The sequence below is a fragment of the Grammomys surdaster genome, unplaced genomic scaffold (assembly GCF_004785775.1).
Source record: "Grammomys surdaster isolate TR1022 unplaced genomic scaffold, NIH_TR_1.0 65, whole genome shotgun sequence".
In the NCBI taxonomy this organism is placed as follows: Eukaryota; Metazoa; Chordata; class Mammalia; order Rodentia; family Muridae; genus Grammomys; species Grammomys surdaster.
Window position 1 is genome coordinate 2,150,436 of NW_021604567.1, and position 17,697 is coordinate 2,168,132.

At 34.1% G+C, this 17,697-nt stretch overlaps 1 protein-coding gene across 8 annotated transcripts in view; it reads right to left on the bottom strand.

Moving 5' to 3' along the window:
- Mycbp2 (MYC binding protein 2) overlaps window positions 1–17,697 on the bottom strand; it is a 227,615-nt gene that overhangs the window by 166,287 nt on the left and 43,631 nt on the right. For all 8 annotated transcript variants that reach the window (XM_028771203.1, XM_028771212.1, XM_028771221.1 and 5 more), the window contains exons 9-17: window positions 15,284–15,357; window positions 15,016–15,154; window positions 13,727–13,803; window positions 12,759–12,963; window positions 11,402–11,566; window positions 9,276–9,434; window positions 6,626–6,830; window positions 3,624–3,769; window positions 3,008–3,109 (exon numbers count right to left, since the gene is read on the bottom strand). In XM_028771203.1, the coding sequence (XP_028627036.1) occupies window positions 3,008–3,109; window positions 3,624–3,769; window positions 6,626–6,830; window positions 9,276–9,434; window positions 11,402–11,566; window positions 12,759–12,963; window positions 13,727–13,803; window positions 15,016–15,154; window positions 15,284–15,357 (1,272 nt within the window). The remainder of the gene's footprint in view (window positions 1–3,007; window positions 3,110–3,623; window positions 3,770–6,625; window positions 6,831–9,275; window positions 9,435–11,401; window positions 11,567–12,758; window positions 12,964–13,726; window positions 13,804–15,015; window positions 15,155–15,283; window positions 15,358–17,697) is intronic.

The following is a 17,697-nucleotide window of genomic DNA, read 5'->3' on the forward strand; positions in this document are numbered from 1 at the left end:
CCATACTGTTCTTTTGCAAAAAATTAAAAGGAAAACTAATAAAAGTGGCGCGAGTGGGGAACATGACTCTTACACAATAGGCTTCAGAGCATTAATTCCTATTAACGCTAAAAAAAAGTGAAAAGTCTATAAAAATTTAAAATACATACTCTGTGGCTCAAGGAAACAGCCAGAGCTGCTCTTTACACTGTTGTAAGTTTAACAATTTTCATTTCAACAAATTTCTCAAAAGCCTAAAAAGAACCCAAGTGTCAACCAACCAATAATGGTTGTATAACTTTGTGATGAACATGGTACAGTCTACTTATGGACCTGATTTGTATTTATTCTAGACTAGAAAATGACAGTAGGTTGCTGCAAATGTATCTATAATACCAGAGCACTGCTGTAAATACAAATGTGCCTAAGCTCAACAAGGAAACAAGTAAAATGTATAACTGAATCAAAGAATAGGACCTAATTCCTTATACTACTTCAATTATTTTATATGTGGTAAAGAATTTAAATAATAGAAAACATTATTAAGAGAAAAATATACATCAATCTGTATTACAAGATAAAATCACCTAAAATAACAAAGCAAAATCATATATAAAATTATAAAAGAAAATATAACAAAATCTGTTTGTATATTTATATGAAGAATTATACAGATTTTTAACAGATACTTTCTAAATGCTTCATATATTTTTATGTGGCATTTGAATTTAAATACTGTATTTCATGTAACAAATCAAGCAAGCAATGTCTCTAGAGTCCTATCAATTGCAATTGCAACTTGGCCACTTTCTAATAAATTTTATTTTATATTCTAATTTGTGGCTAAACAGATTTTTATGTAGCAAAATGGAATCTCTTTTATTCTTGAGAAGCAGTTAAATATTTTCCTTTATCAGAATCAATGTTTCACAGTCAGAATCAAAATGTAAGAAAAACAATTATGTCAAGGACAGAGATAGGAAAGTATCACTTAAAAGGAAATGGACTACTGTTCTAATTCTACTCTAATTCAACAATTACAGCTTAACACATGCTGGGCACTTTCACACAGTCACTAATATACACTAAGGCCTTATCTGTACAGTAGTACAGCTAGGTATGTATCAGTGTAAATTATAATCTAACCAAGGTGCTACTGAGAGTGACAGCATTATTGAATAGCTTGTGTCAATAACAGTACTAAATTGTACAAATAGGCCTACAGCTCACCAAATAGGCTTTAATAGAGAGCTAAGTTCTGAATGTTGGTCAACTTTGAAACAACTAAGGCAGACTTAAAACATGATGAGTATAACATACCAAACCCTTAAATACAGACATGGGTATAAATCCATCACTAACGAATGAGTAGGAGTGGGAACTGGTATATTACAATCCTATCATTACTGTTCTTGTGTGGGAAACCAGAAACAAGCAAACTTCTCCAACAGAATCATGACAGAACTCTGAACTACACAGCCTAAAATACTGGCTTATGAGTTGGACATCACTGGAACCCCATGGAAATCTTGTTAAAGAATATTTTGCCAGGCCCTAATATCCAAGTTTTAAACTCAGTAGGACGGGGTGGAGCCCTAGAAATGGTACCTCTGATAAGTGCCCACTTAATGATGGTCCCATTGAGAACCACTGTAATAAGTGAAAGCTATACTTTGAATAAAATCTATGAAATTATTGGGTTTTGAAGGTTAATTTATGTGATTCAATCTAATGTTTCAAAGAATGAGTAGAAAAAAGATAATTACCTTAAGCAAAAATACCATTAACATAAAAGAAATAAATTGTCATGTTAGAGACCTACAACTGAATGTGCAAATGTTGCAAACACTTATGAAATATAAAAATAACAATACATCCACAAATCCATTAAAATACACACATAAAGTCAAAGTGGCAACTACTCATTCTGTCAGTCATCACTGATTCTGTTCTGGAAACAATAATCTATGCATTCCAAAAGTTTACTGGGACACCATTTATTACTTATTATATTTCATAAAAGATAACTAAGAAAAATGAACACTAATGGTTAGAAGTTACCATGAGTTTATGAAAAATATATAAAAATGGTAATAGGTTTCTTTCTATACCAAATATCTGTACTTTCTGAGATGTATTGAAAATATGCAATGTCAATATATTCTTCTAAGAAAGAATTTGCTTAACTCAACATTAAATCACAGGTTAACATTTTTGTCATAACTGTATGAAGTAAAGGTTCTGTTGGAAAACAATTTTAGTAACATAATATTTACTTCTGCCTTGTTCATACATTTTAAAATGTCATTTATGTACAACTAGTATTAAATATATTTTCAGGTTAGGAAACTGACCTAAACAATAAGGAAATAATATAAGCAATATACCTGTCTTTGCAAATAAAGACTTTCAATTCCTTTTTCTAAATAATCTTTTCGTATTTAAAAAAAGAAAGAAGAAAAAAGACATTAAAAAGTCACGATTATGCAACGCATGGCTGGAAAGCATAGTGATATTATACAAATGACAATGATGTGAAGAGCTATGAAAACAGACCTGAAAAGCCTAGGATAAACTAAATACGGGCCCATGGTCAGATACAGAGGACCCAAAAGCCTAAGAAAAGGATTGCTATTTATGACTCGTAATTGTCATTACTAATGGTATTTACATTTTGCAATGGAACGTCCTTTTATCTTTTTTTTTTAACAGTCTAACTACAGACAAGCTTGACATTTGTAACAATCCTCTGTGTTAACATTAGGGTGCTGAAGTTATAAGTATGAGCCATCATGCTGAGCCACATAGCACACATTTTACTGTGATTTAGCACTCTACTGAATTAAATGTATTATTACTAGCACAATTATTAATGCTAGTAATAATATGCTCACTTAACTTCACTTGCTACTAGGATGTTATGAACTTTAATACTTCTTACTAAATGAGGGTATTCTGTACATATTTCAGTTGTGTCAGTTACAGCATGAAAGTTTCCCTACACTCTTTCTCTGTAGCTACATCTTACCTCTTCCATCTTCTAATCTGTGTCTTCTAATGACACGCTGCCGTTTTTCTTCTTGTCTTAACTGAAGATGTTCCTCAATATTAACCCCAGGTACAGGGACAGCTGAATAATTGGCCAAAATAATAAAGATTACATATGTCATATAATTTAAGTATATAACAGCTGTACCTATACTAATTTGAATAAAGTAAAAGCTAGCAGAAAACCACCTTAAACTCAAATTTTTATTGTAGGAATTCTTATCATATGAGCTGGGCAGTGGTGGTGCACACCTTTAGTCCTAGCACTCAGGAGAGACAGACAGGCAGATCACTGACTTCAAGGCCAGCCTGGTCTACAGAGTGAGTTAAAGCACAAACAAGTCTACACAGATAAACCTTGTGTCAAAAAACAAAAATAGAAAACAAAAATAACAAAACAAAAACAACCATCCCCAAAAGAAATTCTTATCATAGAAGGGGGAAAAAGGTATTAGCCATAGTCATGTCAGATACCAAACACAACAACACACATACTAACCGTTACCTTAACTTTAAAACCATACTTGATAAAAGACTTTAAACTATTAGAATTATTGAGGTGAGGGCAAGATATTCAACGTAATAAAATAAATTACCTAAAAGAAGGTCTAAAGGAATCATTTCTTTCACTGCGTCAAGAATCCCTCTTTGTCTTGCTTCTTGACCGTCCAACTCTCTTGCGCATGCCTTGCAACATCCACACACAGCACAGCCAGATTCTCCTGAACCACAACCACAGATCCTACATAGAAGCAAACAAACAAACAATAAAAAGCAGGCTTAACTGGAATCCTTCTAATCTTTTAATATTCTTTTTCTATAATCACTTTTCCAATCTCTTGGATTTAAAAAAAAAAGTAGAAATTTTAGAAAAACAATTAAAAGAATGTGTTATGATTCTAATGATTCTATCTAATATATTTCTGCATAAAATCAAAATAGACTCTACTTTTATAGAATTAACTGTAAATGGACATTCTCCTATAAGTTTTCTCAATAAGTGCACCAGTTTTAGCACTAAGGGTAGTATGGGCTGGTGGCTAGCACAAGCATCAACTCTGTCTCTAGGGAAGTTAAGGGGGTGTTGGCAGCCTTTGGTAATAAGGCAGCCTTATCAGCAAAGAGTATGTTTTTGTCTCTCTCCTCAGTCTTGATATATTACCATGTCTCATTTTTCTCTTCTCTCTGCATCTAAGTATCTAATCCTTGCTGCTGCCACTATCAGACAAACAGAACTCCACATAAAATCTTCAAGAGACAGATACCTATGCATCTACCTAAGTGCACAGTAGTAATATGCACATTGGCTTAGATGTGGAGGCAACTCTTGTCCATCAGTAGACAAAAGGATAAGAAACATACATGCATTCAATTTGTCCTGAGGAAGGAAATTCTGACATGTGCCAAAATATGGATGAACTCTGAGGACATTCTACTAATGTATGAGCAAGAGAAAGGAAAACCTAAAACCGCATGTTTCACTTGCATGACATCTTTAGAGTAGTCAAAGTCACACAGACAGAGTATGATGGTAAACAGAGGAAGAGAGGGAAAAGTGGGGATGACTGTTAAAGAAATACAGTTAGTTTTGCAAGATGGAAAGCTGTGTGTGTGTGTGTGTGTGTGTAGCATATCAGTGTGTGTGAAACTGGTTAGTTTTATGTTACATGCCTTGGACCACAAAAGAAACTAAAGAAAATGTTTAATTCTAAATGCATCCTAAGGTATGTAGTAATAATTTTATGATGACTGAAATCATCTCTAAGAGTTCTCAGTACTCTGGCATTTAATACTATCTTTAATTTATTCATATATTTATTTTGGTCATTAACAAAAATTATTATAATTGGCTAGGTGCTATCAATGAAAATATAAATGTCTGTGGAAGAACACTTAATAAAATAACTTTATTAGGACATAGAGAATTCAGAAATATGTCTGCATTTCTGGATTCTATATTCTAGATCAAGCTTGGAGTTTGAGGGACTATTTTTAATGAAAATAGCCTAGGAAAGGTCTGAGAGATTAAATTTCAAGTTCTAACACTATTTACAAAGAAAACATAGAATCTTTTTACATAAAAATTTCTCAAAATAAAAATTAATTAAAAATAAATAAGTTAGGTCATTAAAGTAGAAAATGGGTGTCTAACAAAGCACTGTAGAATAAATATTATCTATTCTTAGAGTACATTTTTTACTTATGCTAATAAAATAAGCCATGCCAAGAACATGATAAGAATAAAGCCTGTGGATGTAGTAGGTGGTAAGGAATCGGGTTATCGCTTGAGCCTTGAACTGTGAAGGTAGACTGACTAAGGTACATAGCGAAATAAAACAAACCTCAAATAATAATTCAATAGCCTTAAAGAAAAAATGGGTATTGTATACAATCTACTTATGACAGAAAAAGCATAAGGCCAGAAATACATTCCTAATAGATGCTGCCAGGAACTGGGAAGTATTGCTTAACAGCTAACCATCTGCTAAATAGTAAAACCAGAGACTGGAGGTAGTTGTCCTCAATCTAGGCTTTTCTTCACAAAATTTCCACTCCTACCCTAGATCAGCCAATCATCAGAAACCTCAGTTTACAAAAGACGTCCCTGTATGTGTTATATTGCCTATAAAATGTAGATGTAAAATTCTTCTAAAATTCTAGAAGAAAATTCATATTATTTGATGCAACTCAAATACATATTATCTTTGAACTGACAATAATATAGAACATTAAAGAGGAAAGGGTTTGTTTCAGCTCACAGTTCCACATCACAGTCCATCCCAGAGGGAAGCCAGGACAGGGGTCTAGAGGCACTGGTGTAGAGCACGTGGAGGAGTGCTACTGTCTTGTTCTTCATGGCTTTCTCAGCCTGCCCAGGTGTGACACTATACACAATAGACAGAATCCTTCCACACTGAATCATTAATCAATACAATACTCCACAGACTTGTCTATAGGACAATCCATAAGATTGGACAAGTGCTTTCTCAATTAAGAAGCCCTCTTCCCAGGTATGTACAGGTTTATATCAAGTTGACAAAAAAAAAAAAACCTAACCAGGACAAATCCTTAAAATAAGAGTCTATTAGGTAATAGACAGACAGACAGACAGACATACAGGGTAGACAGATAAGTAGGACACCATGTTAAACAGAAAATCTATATTTCTACTCAAGCATCATATATATTTGATAATTTTACTAAGAAGCAATCAATAAACACTTGGCATTAAGCAAACTTAGAAGAAAAACAAAAAAGGCTCTAGACTTGAAGAAAAATATAACTTAATTTTTAAATAATGGCTTTAATGAATCAAATAAAAGATAGACAAACATAAAGATGATACTAAATTAGAACTCAATATAGTAGAAAACAATGAAGTATTTTAAGTTTAGGGTCAAATGTGTAGTTCAGTGATAGAGCAGTTAACTGGTATTAGTTTGAAGCCCTAGGTCTTAAGTCCACACACCACCATCCTCATAAACACACACATACAACATAGGTAGATAACTGTGAGATAACCTGAAAAACAATAAAGCCAGAAAAAGCGGGGAGGAGGGAGTGTGCTTATTTTCATCAGTAGGAAGCCTTGTCTTACCCTCCAGGAACTCTGTCAGGACGCCCACTGCTCACACAGCTGGCGCCATAGCCTGTGCAGTCCCCACACACGGTGCACACCATGCACTGCTCCAACTTCCACTTGTGCATGCCTGGAGGGCACATCATGGACTTCTCATCTTTCTCATCGAGTTCTTCCTCCAGGTCTTCATCCATTGCTGTTGCCATATTTTCAACTCCAAACCCTGTATGACAATTAAATTTATAACTGTACGTGAATTATTTCCATATCTGAAAACAGGTATTTCCCAACTTAAAAATATACATGAAACCCTGCTGCAATCACAGTGCTTATGTATTTACTCACGTTATTCATCCCTTATCTATAGCACATAACCTAAAGGAAAACCACTCAAGGTAACTATGTCTAGTCAAGAAACTGGTTCAGGGATACCGGATACTAAGTTGTTAAAAGGCTAAGCTCACAGTCAAGGAAATAGATAGAGCATAGCACACGAGGTCTTCCTTTAGCTTTGCCAGTTGTAATCAATGGACAATATAAAAAAATGAGACAATCAAATACCAGAGAATTTTGGCTAGAGTTAGAATAAAACAATTCTGATGGAATGTATCCAGTACGTCCTTTACCTAATTTTACACACATTATTATTTAAGCATCAACAATATTATAACCATTGTCTTTGAATTAATTTGTTTATTCAATAAACTACAAATGGATTCTGATTCATATTTCATAATTTAAAATAAAAGATCCAACCTAGCTACCTGAAACAAAAACAATAGCTTTAAAAATGCTAATTATCTTTTTAAAAGAAACTAATATAATTACACACACAAATAGGACCAAGACTCTCCGTGTCAAAACTGGTTCCCTGTGACCTATCTGAATCTGCTCTCAAGCAGACCTCAAAAGAGATGCTCTTTTGGTTTGGTTAATAAATTGAAAGTTTAAACCTCAAATGATAAAGTTTAATCATAGTCCAATGCTTAGTTCTGATTGTATGAATGTATCTTCTCCCACTGTTTTAAAAAAAATAAAAATAAAAGACAGTCAAAAATTGAGCTAAAGAGTACAGGCAATGTTGGTAGCAGCTAAAAGTAAAAACTGGAAGCAAGAATTAACTAACCATACCATTAAAAGCAAAGATCAAGACCACGACAGCAAGGAAATTGAAGGCTAAAACATCCCTTCCCTTCAACAGCCTAAGAATTCAGAAAAACATACTATGAAAAAAAGATAGCTACAGTTCTCCCTTTCCCCAGCCAAAGGCCAGAAAATGAGAGCAGTCTGAGCTGTCAAAATACTGGTGATTAAACAGGAGGGTGATACTGTTGATAGGCTACTGCCAAAAAGCAGCTAAAACTGAAGGTGACAACCATTTGAGAAAAATCTCCTTTCCATGAATAATTTAGTCATTGAAAATGTTAAATCAAAGAAGTACTTATTAATTTATGTAGATTTTTAAAATATTAAACAGCTAGGAACATTACTTCCTCAAAAAACAAAAATACAAAGTGTTACAGAATATTTGATCAGGCTGTGAACTCTGATATTGTGTTGTTTACTAGACATAACCTGCTTCTAGTTATGCTGCAGCCCAGCCTTAGCACATACCTTTAATCTCTCTGACTGTATGTAATACAGACACCCTCATAGTACACACCTTTAGTCCCAAACTATGAAGGTAAAGTTAGTTTGTAGAGGGAAGCACTCATATTTGAAAGTGATATCTAATTGAGTGGCAGACAAAGTGATGAATCAGAGGAAGATTTGACATAATAAGATATGCCCAACTCAGGAGAACAGAGAGGAAAGGGAAGCTACTTGAGGGGCAGTGCAGTAAGAAAGAAAGCTACTTAAGGAGAGCAGTGTAGGGAGAGGATGGGAAGCAGTGTTACTGGACAGTTGTACAGAGACAGGTTGCAGAGAAAACAAGCTAGACATATTCTCTGGCTAGAACCAGGCAGAGAATGAGAATGAGCCAGAAGATTAGAACATATTTCTAAGCTAGTATGAGGGCAAACAGAGTAATTTGGGAGGGGCCAAATCAATCAGCTTGGAAAGGAGTTTGAGCCAGAACAGCTGAGTTAAACCAGCTAGAGCACAAAAAGAGCTAGAAAAGGTAAGCTTACTATTCAGCAGTAAGTTTCAGGGGCTAAAAACACTCTAGGCTTAGATTAGATTCTATTGAGACTAGAAGTTTCCAGGACTAGGCCTACATTAGCAGAGAGGCACTAAGCTTCAGACCAATCAAAGTTACTATTACAATAAAGTCTACTTTAATTTTGAGTGATCAACTTTTATCAATAGTTATTTTCAAGGAAAAATTTAGGGGTTTTTGAAATTTATAAGAACTCAGAGTCACTCATACTTGTTTTTAATTGCTATGAATGAGTTTTGACTACATGTGTACACACACACACACACGTGTACATACATGTATAGAGCATCAAACCTCTGGAACTGGAGTTATAGATGGTACAAGCCACCACACAAGTGCAGGGATAGAATCTGGATGCTTTGAAAGAATAGCAGGTGCTCTTAACTGTTTAGACATCTCTTGGATCCTACTCACTCATTTTTTGAAAAGAGTAAGATTCTTCACTATATTCCAAAAAGCTAATGAAAAGACAACAGAGATCTTAATATTGAAGACTTAAACTCCTACCTTTCCCGCCTTGGTTCATAGCACCAGTGTCTCGTCCACATTGTCCTTTATTATTTACACCAAATGTCCAAACCTCTCCATTCTTCATTAAAACACATGTGTGGGCTTTGCCCATTGCTACCTGAGTTACGAAATGGCCTTTCAAATCAGATACCAAACCTAGAAAAAAAGATACAAGACTAAGAAAAACAACAAAATATTTCTGTACCTAGAAGAATAACTTTAATGAAGAAGTTAAGTAATTGGGCAAAACAAGTGACCAAACCCCTGGTAAGGTTATCACCAAATTTTTGGGGGGAAAAAAAAGCATTAAATGTAGTTTCAATGAATTTTAAAACGGCATTCATACTTGGGACAAATACTTACTGTAACATGATTTCTAGCTAACTTCTGCCTGCTTGCTGCAGGTACTAGCACCTTTGAACAGTAAGTACTCAGAAGGACCAACAGCTCTCAAATTCCTACTACCAACACAAAGAAGTCATGAATCCTTACTGGCTTAAACTTACTTCAGCAGAAAAATAGCAAAATACTTGTAATAGTATAATAAAACAATATTTTTTAATAAACCTGTAAGATTCTTCAAAATAGTAGATTTCATTGTAAAATCACGTTATTTTATTACTTCCTGTGCATGCATTCAAATGCACATATGCCCATGATGCACAGGTCTAAGTCAGAAGGGAACTTGTGGAGGTGGTTCTCTCTTCTACCATCTGAGTCCTGAGGACTGACCTAGGCTGTCAAGCTTAGAAGCAAGTGCCTTTGCGTGCTGAGCTATCTTCCCAGGCCTCAAAACAGTATTTTGAATCTCTTACACTTTCTTTCACAGTCCACTCCAGAATTTCCTCAGTTTCCCTTATGTTCCTTTTAGCATGCTTTCACACCCGTGTACTACCCTGATTACTTATTTTTGCAATAATTTTGCAATGTAATTTTTCAAATTACAAAGGCATGCTTAGCCTTATTAAGTAGTAATAACAGTAAAAACTAAACTATATAAAAAAACTTCATTTCCAAAAATTTAGGTGATTATTTAAGTTGAAACTATTCTTAATTTCAGTATGTAGCACACTTGAAAATATATATAATATTTATTTAACAGAACAAAATTTGATTACTAATAGTAGATGATTATACAGTGAGCTCTTCCACGTTCTAGGTTCTGTGCAGAGCATTTCTTAAATGTTCTTTCTTATAGACTTACAAAAATAAATTATGAAACATATACTATCATTTAGCCTCTTTTTAAGGAAAGTAGAAAAAAAGAAAGTCTAAAAGTTAAGTAAACTTTTCCCAACTAAAAAAGTTAATAATAAATCTGACTCTTGTCTACAAGCACTGAACAATACCTACTTAAGCCTATCATGAGCAAATATCTCTCAGATTGCAAGAGGGCAGGTAGACCTTGTCTGTTTGGTCCGTCCAACTTACATGTAAATGTTCAATTTCTATCAGCATTTTAGCAAGCAATAGCTATGTGAATATTATTTTAAAACTACTAATATGCTACTCCTGAAGTCTGGTTCACTCTAACAATTTCAGCCTACTGAGAACCTTAATGTCCCCACACTAAGTCAGTACTCCTATGACCTGAGAGTTATGGATTGGAGTTTACAAAAATAAAACTATCTAGCTACTTCTATTCCTCATAGCCCCTTCTTAAATTTCAGTCAGAAACCTGATAAGCTGATAAATCATTCTTGTAACTGTGTGCTCGGTATTATAGAAAATAGTAATTAGCAGGGGAAATAATACTTCCACATTGTCTAAGTGAAAAGACAGACACTTCAATGATTGTAAGTCAGCCTTGTTATAAAAACTGTCTGCTGATAATAACATTAACCTGAAACCTTGTTACATGAGTGCTTTCCAGAGAGAACGTTCCCCTCACCAGGCTCATGACTCCCTTTTTGTGGAATGTACATTAGATCTTCTAGTGACAAAATACAATGGAAAACATCTGCCCCAAACTTTCACATTTGAAAAAGAATGTCAAATATGTAGAGAAAGCATACTATATATGTTAATTTTCTAGACATCTCTTTGTTACATATTTGTTACATATTTGATTCATATTGGAATCTTTTTGCATAAATGTTAACGATTGTTAATTTTTAACTTACTTGAACTATCAGAATAAATAGCATCTTTTCCAAACATGTATAGTTCTCCATCTTTAGAAATAACAGAACTACTTCCATTATTGCAGGCTGTGTACACCACAATCTTCCCTTCCATTTTGATAATCTTTTTCGGTTTATAGGGCTTTGACTGCCGTCTGCTCTTTGCTAAAAAGAATGAATAAAATGAATATACGGTAATACTGATATATATATAAAACCAAAGAAGCAAATTGTTTTCTTTGATGCACTGCTTGATACACTTTATTAAGCCTCAGAAGGCCTGGGCTTACCACCATGCAGATTACAACAGGAATGTGCCAGCCTCATGTTGTCAACTAATATTTAGGTTCTCAAATGCCACAAGCCCACAGACCATCCCAGTCCACTACACACATATTTACGCCACCTCCTTTTTATTTCTCTTATAATTTATGTGTGCTCTTATATTAGATTCTAGAAACAAAGTTTCTCATTCATCTAATAGATATTATGTAGCTATACCAACTCAATGTGATTATAAAGAAAGATGATATACATATAAAGCAGAACAAATAAATAGAAATATGGGTGATTTAACAAACTATTCTAAAAAAAATTCTACTCATGAAATAAGCCACAGATGGGAAACATCAATCCGCTGTTCACTGGATTAATCAATTTTCTACAAGTGTTCAGAATAAAAACATCTTGTTGTGCTACAGCATGCCTCTCATATGCCGTGACACTATAATTATGTGCAGTAACTAGTTTAGATGATTGTTCTCTATATGTCCAAGTTTCTAGGAGACAGTAACATACTCTGTGGCTTTGTTAAGGGTTAGTCCCAAAGCAACTTTTATTTTCACATAATTTTCTATTATGTACAGACTTCAAAAATGAATCCCTGTAAGATGCTACTCCAAGGAATATGAAAAGTTATTTAAGAGAGAAAAATGGTGTTTTAAAGGATTTAAACAGAAAAAAATACACAAAATTATTTACTTTTTCACTGCTGAGCAAATGATTTCCTAGTAGAGAAAGAATTTCAAAAGCAGTAATAAATAGATAATACTATAAACAGAGTTACATAAGATTTATCTTCACTTTGAAATACATAGTCCTTGCCAAGTTTTCAGCTTTTTAAGTAATCTACCAGAATAAGTAAATGAAACAAAAAATTACCAACTACCTCTTCTCAGATGAATAATCATATAGTCATAAAGATGAAAATTCATTCATAAGAACTGCAGTGACCAGGCACCTGTTTTACTTCCTGTAGATCATCATTTACTGAGCATGCCCCAATTCAGGCTGATGAGGCCATGCTGCTGAGCTAACTCCCCACTAACTCACAAGTGCCAACTCTCAGTCAACTTACTTGACTCGCCATCTTCTCCTTTGCTTGCAGATCCTGTGAAGAACACACTTCCATCCTCTGCAACCAAAAGGGCATGCGAGCCGTCGTGTCCCACAGAGAAGTGCACTATCTTTGGAGATTTGGTAATTGGTAACTCAACCCATTTTCCTGCTGAAGGACCACCTTGTTTGATTCCGAGACTCTGGTACTTGCCAGTGTAATATATCTTACATGTTAGAAAGGGAAGAAAAGTGGAAATTAGACTGCTTTTTGGAGTGGTGCACCAAGTTTTACAAAAATGTAAAAGTTTCCACATTTTACTGAAAGGTAAACAAAGAACTAGGTATATTTTATAGTATTCATATTTTGTGACCTGAGGGAGAAAAAACAGACCCACCCAAGCTTGCTTTCCATATGTATTCTAGATATTTACAATTTCCATGTTTATATTCCCATGAATATACTCACAGAAAAATTTCATAAAATCTGTTATTTTCAAAATATATAAAAAGCTTTATGTAAATATATGCCTGATAATTTCTATTTTCAGAATTCCCTCAGTTATCTTAATTTCTCTTCATATTTATTAGACAAAAAAGAAACTTCAACCTATTTAGGCTAACCTACACAATCTACATGTTAATTAAACATGCTTCTATGGTATCTTAATTATATATTTTATTATGGACATTTTTAAAAATTTCCGATTTCTCATTTACAGAATAAACACAAAATACAAACTTACAATAATTCAAAAATTATAGGAATACATAATTAAATCTTTTCAAATATATGACTTTTTAAAAGTTTATAAATTTTTAAGGTCTTAAATGTCACTACTCTTTCACAATATTATTTTCAACATGAATATGTTTTACCATGTAAAAAATATGACAATATTTAAATATGAATACTACCTGAATATATGTAACAATTTGTACTCTCTTGTTAAGCAGAAAATGTTAATTTTGAAAACCTGGCTCACTCACCTTTCCAGTTGCTGTTTTCATTAGTGCAAACTCTCGTCCTGCACCAAGTATGGCTGACTCTTCATCAAATCCTGTGCCTGTGATCAAAACAAGACTAATAAATATGACTGTATTTCTAGTACTCGTAATTCTAAGTACAGCATGCACTCTATGAAATAATTTTAGTCAATCCAATTAGTATTGTTAAAAATTAAAATGGCCTGGCCACGTGGCCCACTTCAGTGGTATCTGGAAGACAACTAGTTTGAGAGCACCCTGGGCTACCTAGAAAGACTGTCACCAAGTGATGAGACAAAGCAAAGTAAAACCTAAGCACACTATCTGCTCCATCATCTGCTAGCACTTTTATAGATACAACAGGTCTGCAACTTCAAGATGAAGCTATTCTATTACTACCAACAGTTATAATAAATCATTAAAAAATCAATGTCAACAGTAGCCACTGATTCAAGGCATTAAAAAAAAATATTCAATTTTATGGGCTGGAGAGAAGGTTCAGAAGTTGGAAGAATTAGCTACTGTTCCAGGGGACCAAGGTTCAATTTAATCTTCACAACTTACTGCCCATTGTTTAATTAAACAAATACAAAGCTAACAGGTTTATCTAGCACCTCTATTTGGGATTGAAAAAAATCATGAAGATATCTGGATTAAATTTTTTCAGACGTTCTGTCCCATTCTTTTTTATAAAAGAAGAACCCCTAAATTAAAAAATATGTATAAATACATGCATAAAATTTCAAACCATAAATTATAATTTTCTATACAGTATATTTTATGATGTTTGGCCAGTCATACAAGCAACCAATGATTCTGTGGGCTTTTTAAATGGAAAATTTGAGCTCAGTGTGGTTTATTTTTCCATGGTAGGGAAGATATAAAAAAAAATCCTATGTAATTAAAACATGAGATAAAAAAACTAATGTCAAGATTATTATACTCCCAAAGATGAAAAATTTTGTAAAGATTTCTCTAAGTTAAAGAACAACACTACTCAATCTGCAGTGGTATTAAATAAATTATACTCAGCATTGTCCACTATAATCCTTAAGAAATATCGGTTTATTTCATTTGTCCTATTCAAACTGAGAGTTGGAAAGTATTATCATCAGTCACTTTTCTCAGTACTTTCTAATACCTTACGAGCTGTATTTCCTAATTACTTACATATTAATCAAAAATTGTTTTACAGCAATAGACACAATGGCCACTAACTTATTAGCTGCAATGCTGAAAACACAATGATTTTTTAAAGGAATGAGAAAGAAACATGTCTTTTGTCATCTTACTTATGATATGCAGATCCTTCTCCAGGTCAAACAGTGAGATGCCGCAGGCATGCAGGCACTTCCTGGCCAGTTTCAGCTGTAATTCTTGTTGCAGAACAGGTTCCGTGCTTGTGGCAAATATCCTGACAACAAAGCCATCCTAAAATATTTTAAAAATTAAAAAAAATCAAGTACTACATTGCATGAATCAGACTTCTGTTAATTAATAAAAACTCAGTAATTTAAGACAAAGTAGTTTCATTTACAAACAGCTATTCCAAACACTTACGTCTCTTGAAGCAGCTATCTGGTTAATATATTCTCCGTCAGTAAATAAAATATTTTGACCTTCAGTGTGGCAATCTATACAAATGAAAGAAAAGGTAATTATATTACACAACAAATCAGCAACTCATGAAATGATTTTACTCCTCTGCTGAAGTCAGAATGAGAGCTCTTCATGTAATAGGAGTAGACTTACATTCAAAAAAAGGACTTTTTAAAAATTAAGAATTACAAATTAGCAAAAAGTAAATGATTAAACTAAGAGTTCTGATCACATGTTGTGCTTACATTTATACAGCTTGCAGAATTAAGGACCTGAGAGCCAACCTAATTTCAAAATGAATTAGTAGCCAATATAGTCTGAGAGTCAAACATGCACCATGATAAACAAACAGTGTTGGTTATAATCATTTCAATACTATCACATGCAATGTAGGCAACACTACCAACAGACATACACCACGGTCATTAGTGTCACAGAGAAATACAGATAGATCTAAGGCTTCTGTATTTAAGTCTACGGTGTCCAACTGCAGATATCCCTTGCTTTACAAAACGAAGGATCAAAACTACCTATATATTTCTCATATAGAAAGTCAATGTCTGTTCCAGCGTGTTTACTATTTACAATATTCTAGATTTTCTAACCATTTATCCTTCTCATAGACAACAAATCTATACTCATTTCTTTCTTTTTGTCTCAAAATAGCCAAACATCTCAGCTACTACCCATATTTGCCAGCATTGAACATATTATCTATGTAGAATGGTGCACTTTGATCAAACAATTCTTCAATCAAAGTAATGCACAAGCTAACTGTGACAAGGGATACCAGTACCATAGAAGGACACTGGAACATGTGTTAGTGACTGCTGCTAAATAACACAAACTACGAGCAAAATCAACATTGTATAAATTGTATCCTTTGGAAAAACAAGTATTCAGCAAGCAAGTCTAAGAGCACACACACTTTCTACAGTAACCATGGAGAACTAGGATGAACCTCTCCATTAATCACAATACAAAAAGAAATTTCATTTCTCTTCAACCTGAATCAACAAAACATAAAACTCTTTTTTTTTTTTTGGAATACAGCAATGGAACCCACCCAAATAAGCTATATCTTTGCCCAAGAGCTTCATACTAGCATACTTCCTTATTATAAATATGCAAAACACAGGCAGACCCTTACCAAATAGAGAATTCAGTGATCACAAACTGGAAATAGAAACTGGGAGACAAGGCCCACTGGTAGCCCAAGAGACTTGGTAATCAAAGAGAGGAGAAATCGAAAGAAAGAGTTCCTAGTCCACTGTACAGAATACAAAGAGGCACAAGAAAGATGCTTCTCAAGCTCTAAGCAGTAAGATTTTAAACTAAAAAGCAAAGAAGAAAAACTCATTATAATTTCAGATAAATGCAGGGGTGAGGGAGTGAAGCGGCGCAAGAGTAGCAAAAAGGCCTCATGTTCTGAGGCAACCTGTCACAAGACACAGACAGCAAACGACACAAGAACACAATCTGAAAGTTACACTGAAATATCAAGAATAAAATGATATTTAACAAGAGGTGTTCATCCATACTGCAGTGAAATAGCTGTAAGACTAGCTAGAATATGAAACTGAATAAATTACCAATTTATGTTCATTTTAAACATGGCATTCAGTAAACCTATAAATCTGACAGTTTACTACTTCTCGTCGTGATGAGAAGCTACAGAGAAGAAGTGTCCTTTGTCAGTGAAATAAAAAAGTGGTTTTATTGAAGAAAATGTAGTCCATGCCAAAGAAATGAACAAATGACAACAGGCTTCTTCAGGCTTGAGGGCTGAGGGCTGGGTCTTCCTTCCATGACATATTGAGAACTTCTCTTGATCCTTTCTTTATCCGGTGTAACATTCTAAGACAGCAGCTTCAGGAATATGTCTGCAAGCTTGGAAGACACACAATATGGGACTATCCTCCCAAAGTTTGATTTGTTCTTCACTGTGAGCACAGCACAAGTTTATGAAACACAGAAAGCCAGACTTGTATGGTTAAAACGTACACTTATGTTAAATGATGCAGAACTTAAACTGAATAAAGACATTAGAAAATAATTTTTAATCATGGTAAATAGATGAAATACCTATAGGTAGGTATTTTTTAATTTTCCTTTCAGCTACAACCTTATAAATGAGCTGCACAGAAGTTACTCTTGTATTCTTTTGTACCCATCTATTTAGGAGGACGCGTTTTGTCAGTAATGAGCTTTTCTTCTATGACATTATCCTAAAATAACTGGTCAGAGAGATAAATGTGATCTTCCCCTGTAATTTTCATACCAAAAGACAAGAAGAAAGAAGGAGAGAGAGGAGGAAGAGAAGGAGGAGGAGGAAGAAGAAGAGGAGAAGGAGGGGGAGGGGGAGGGGGAGGAGA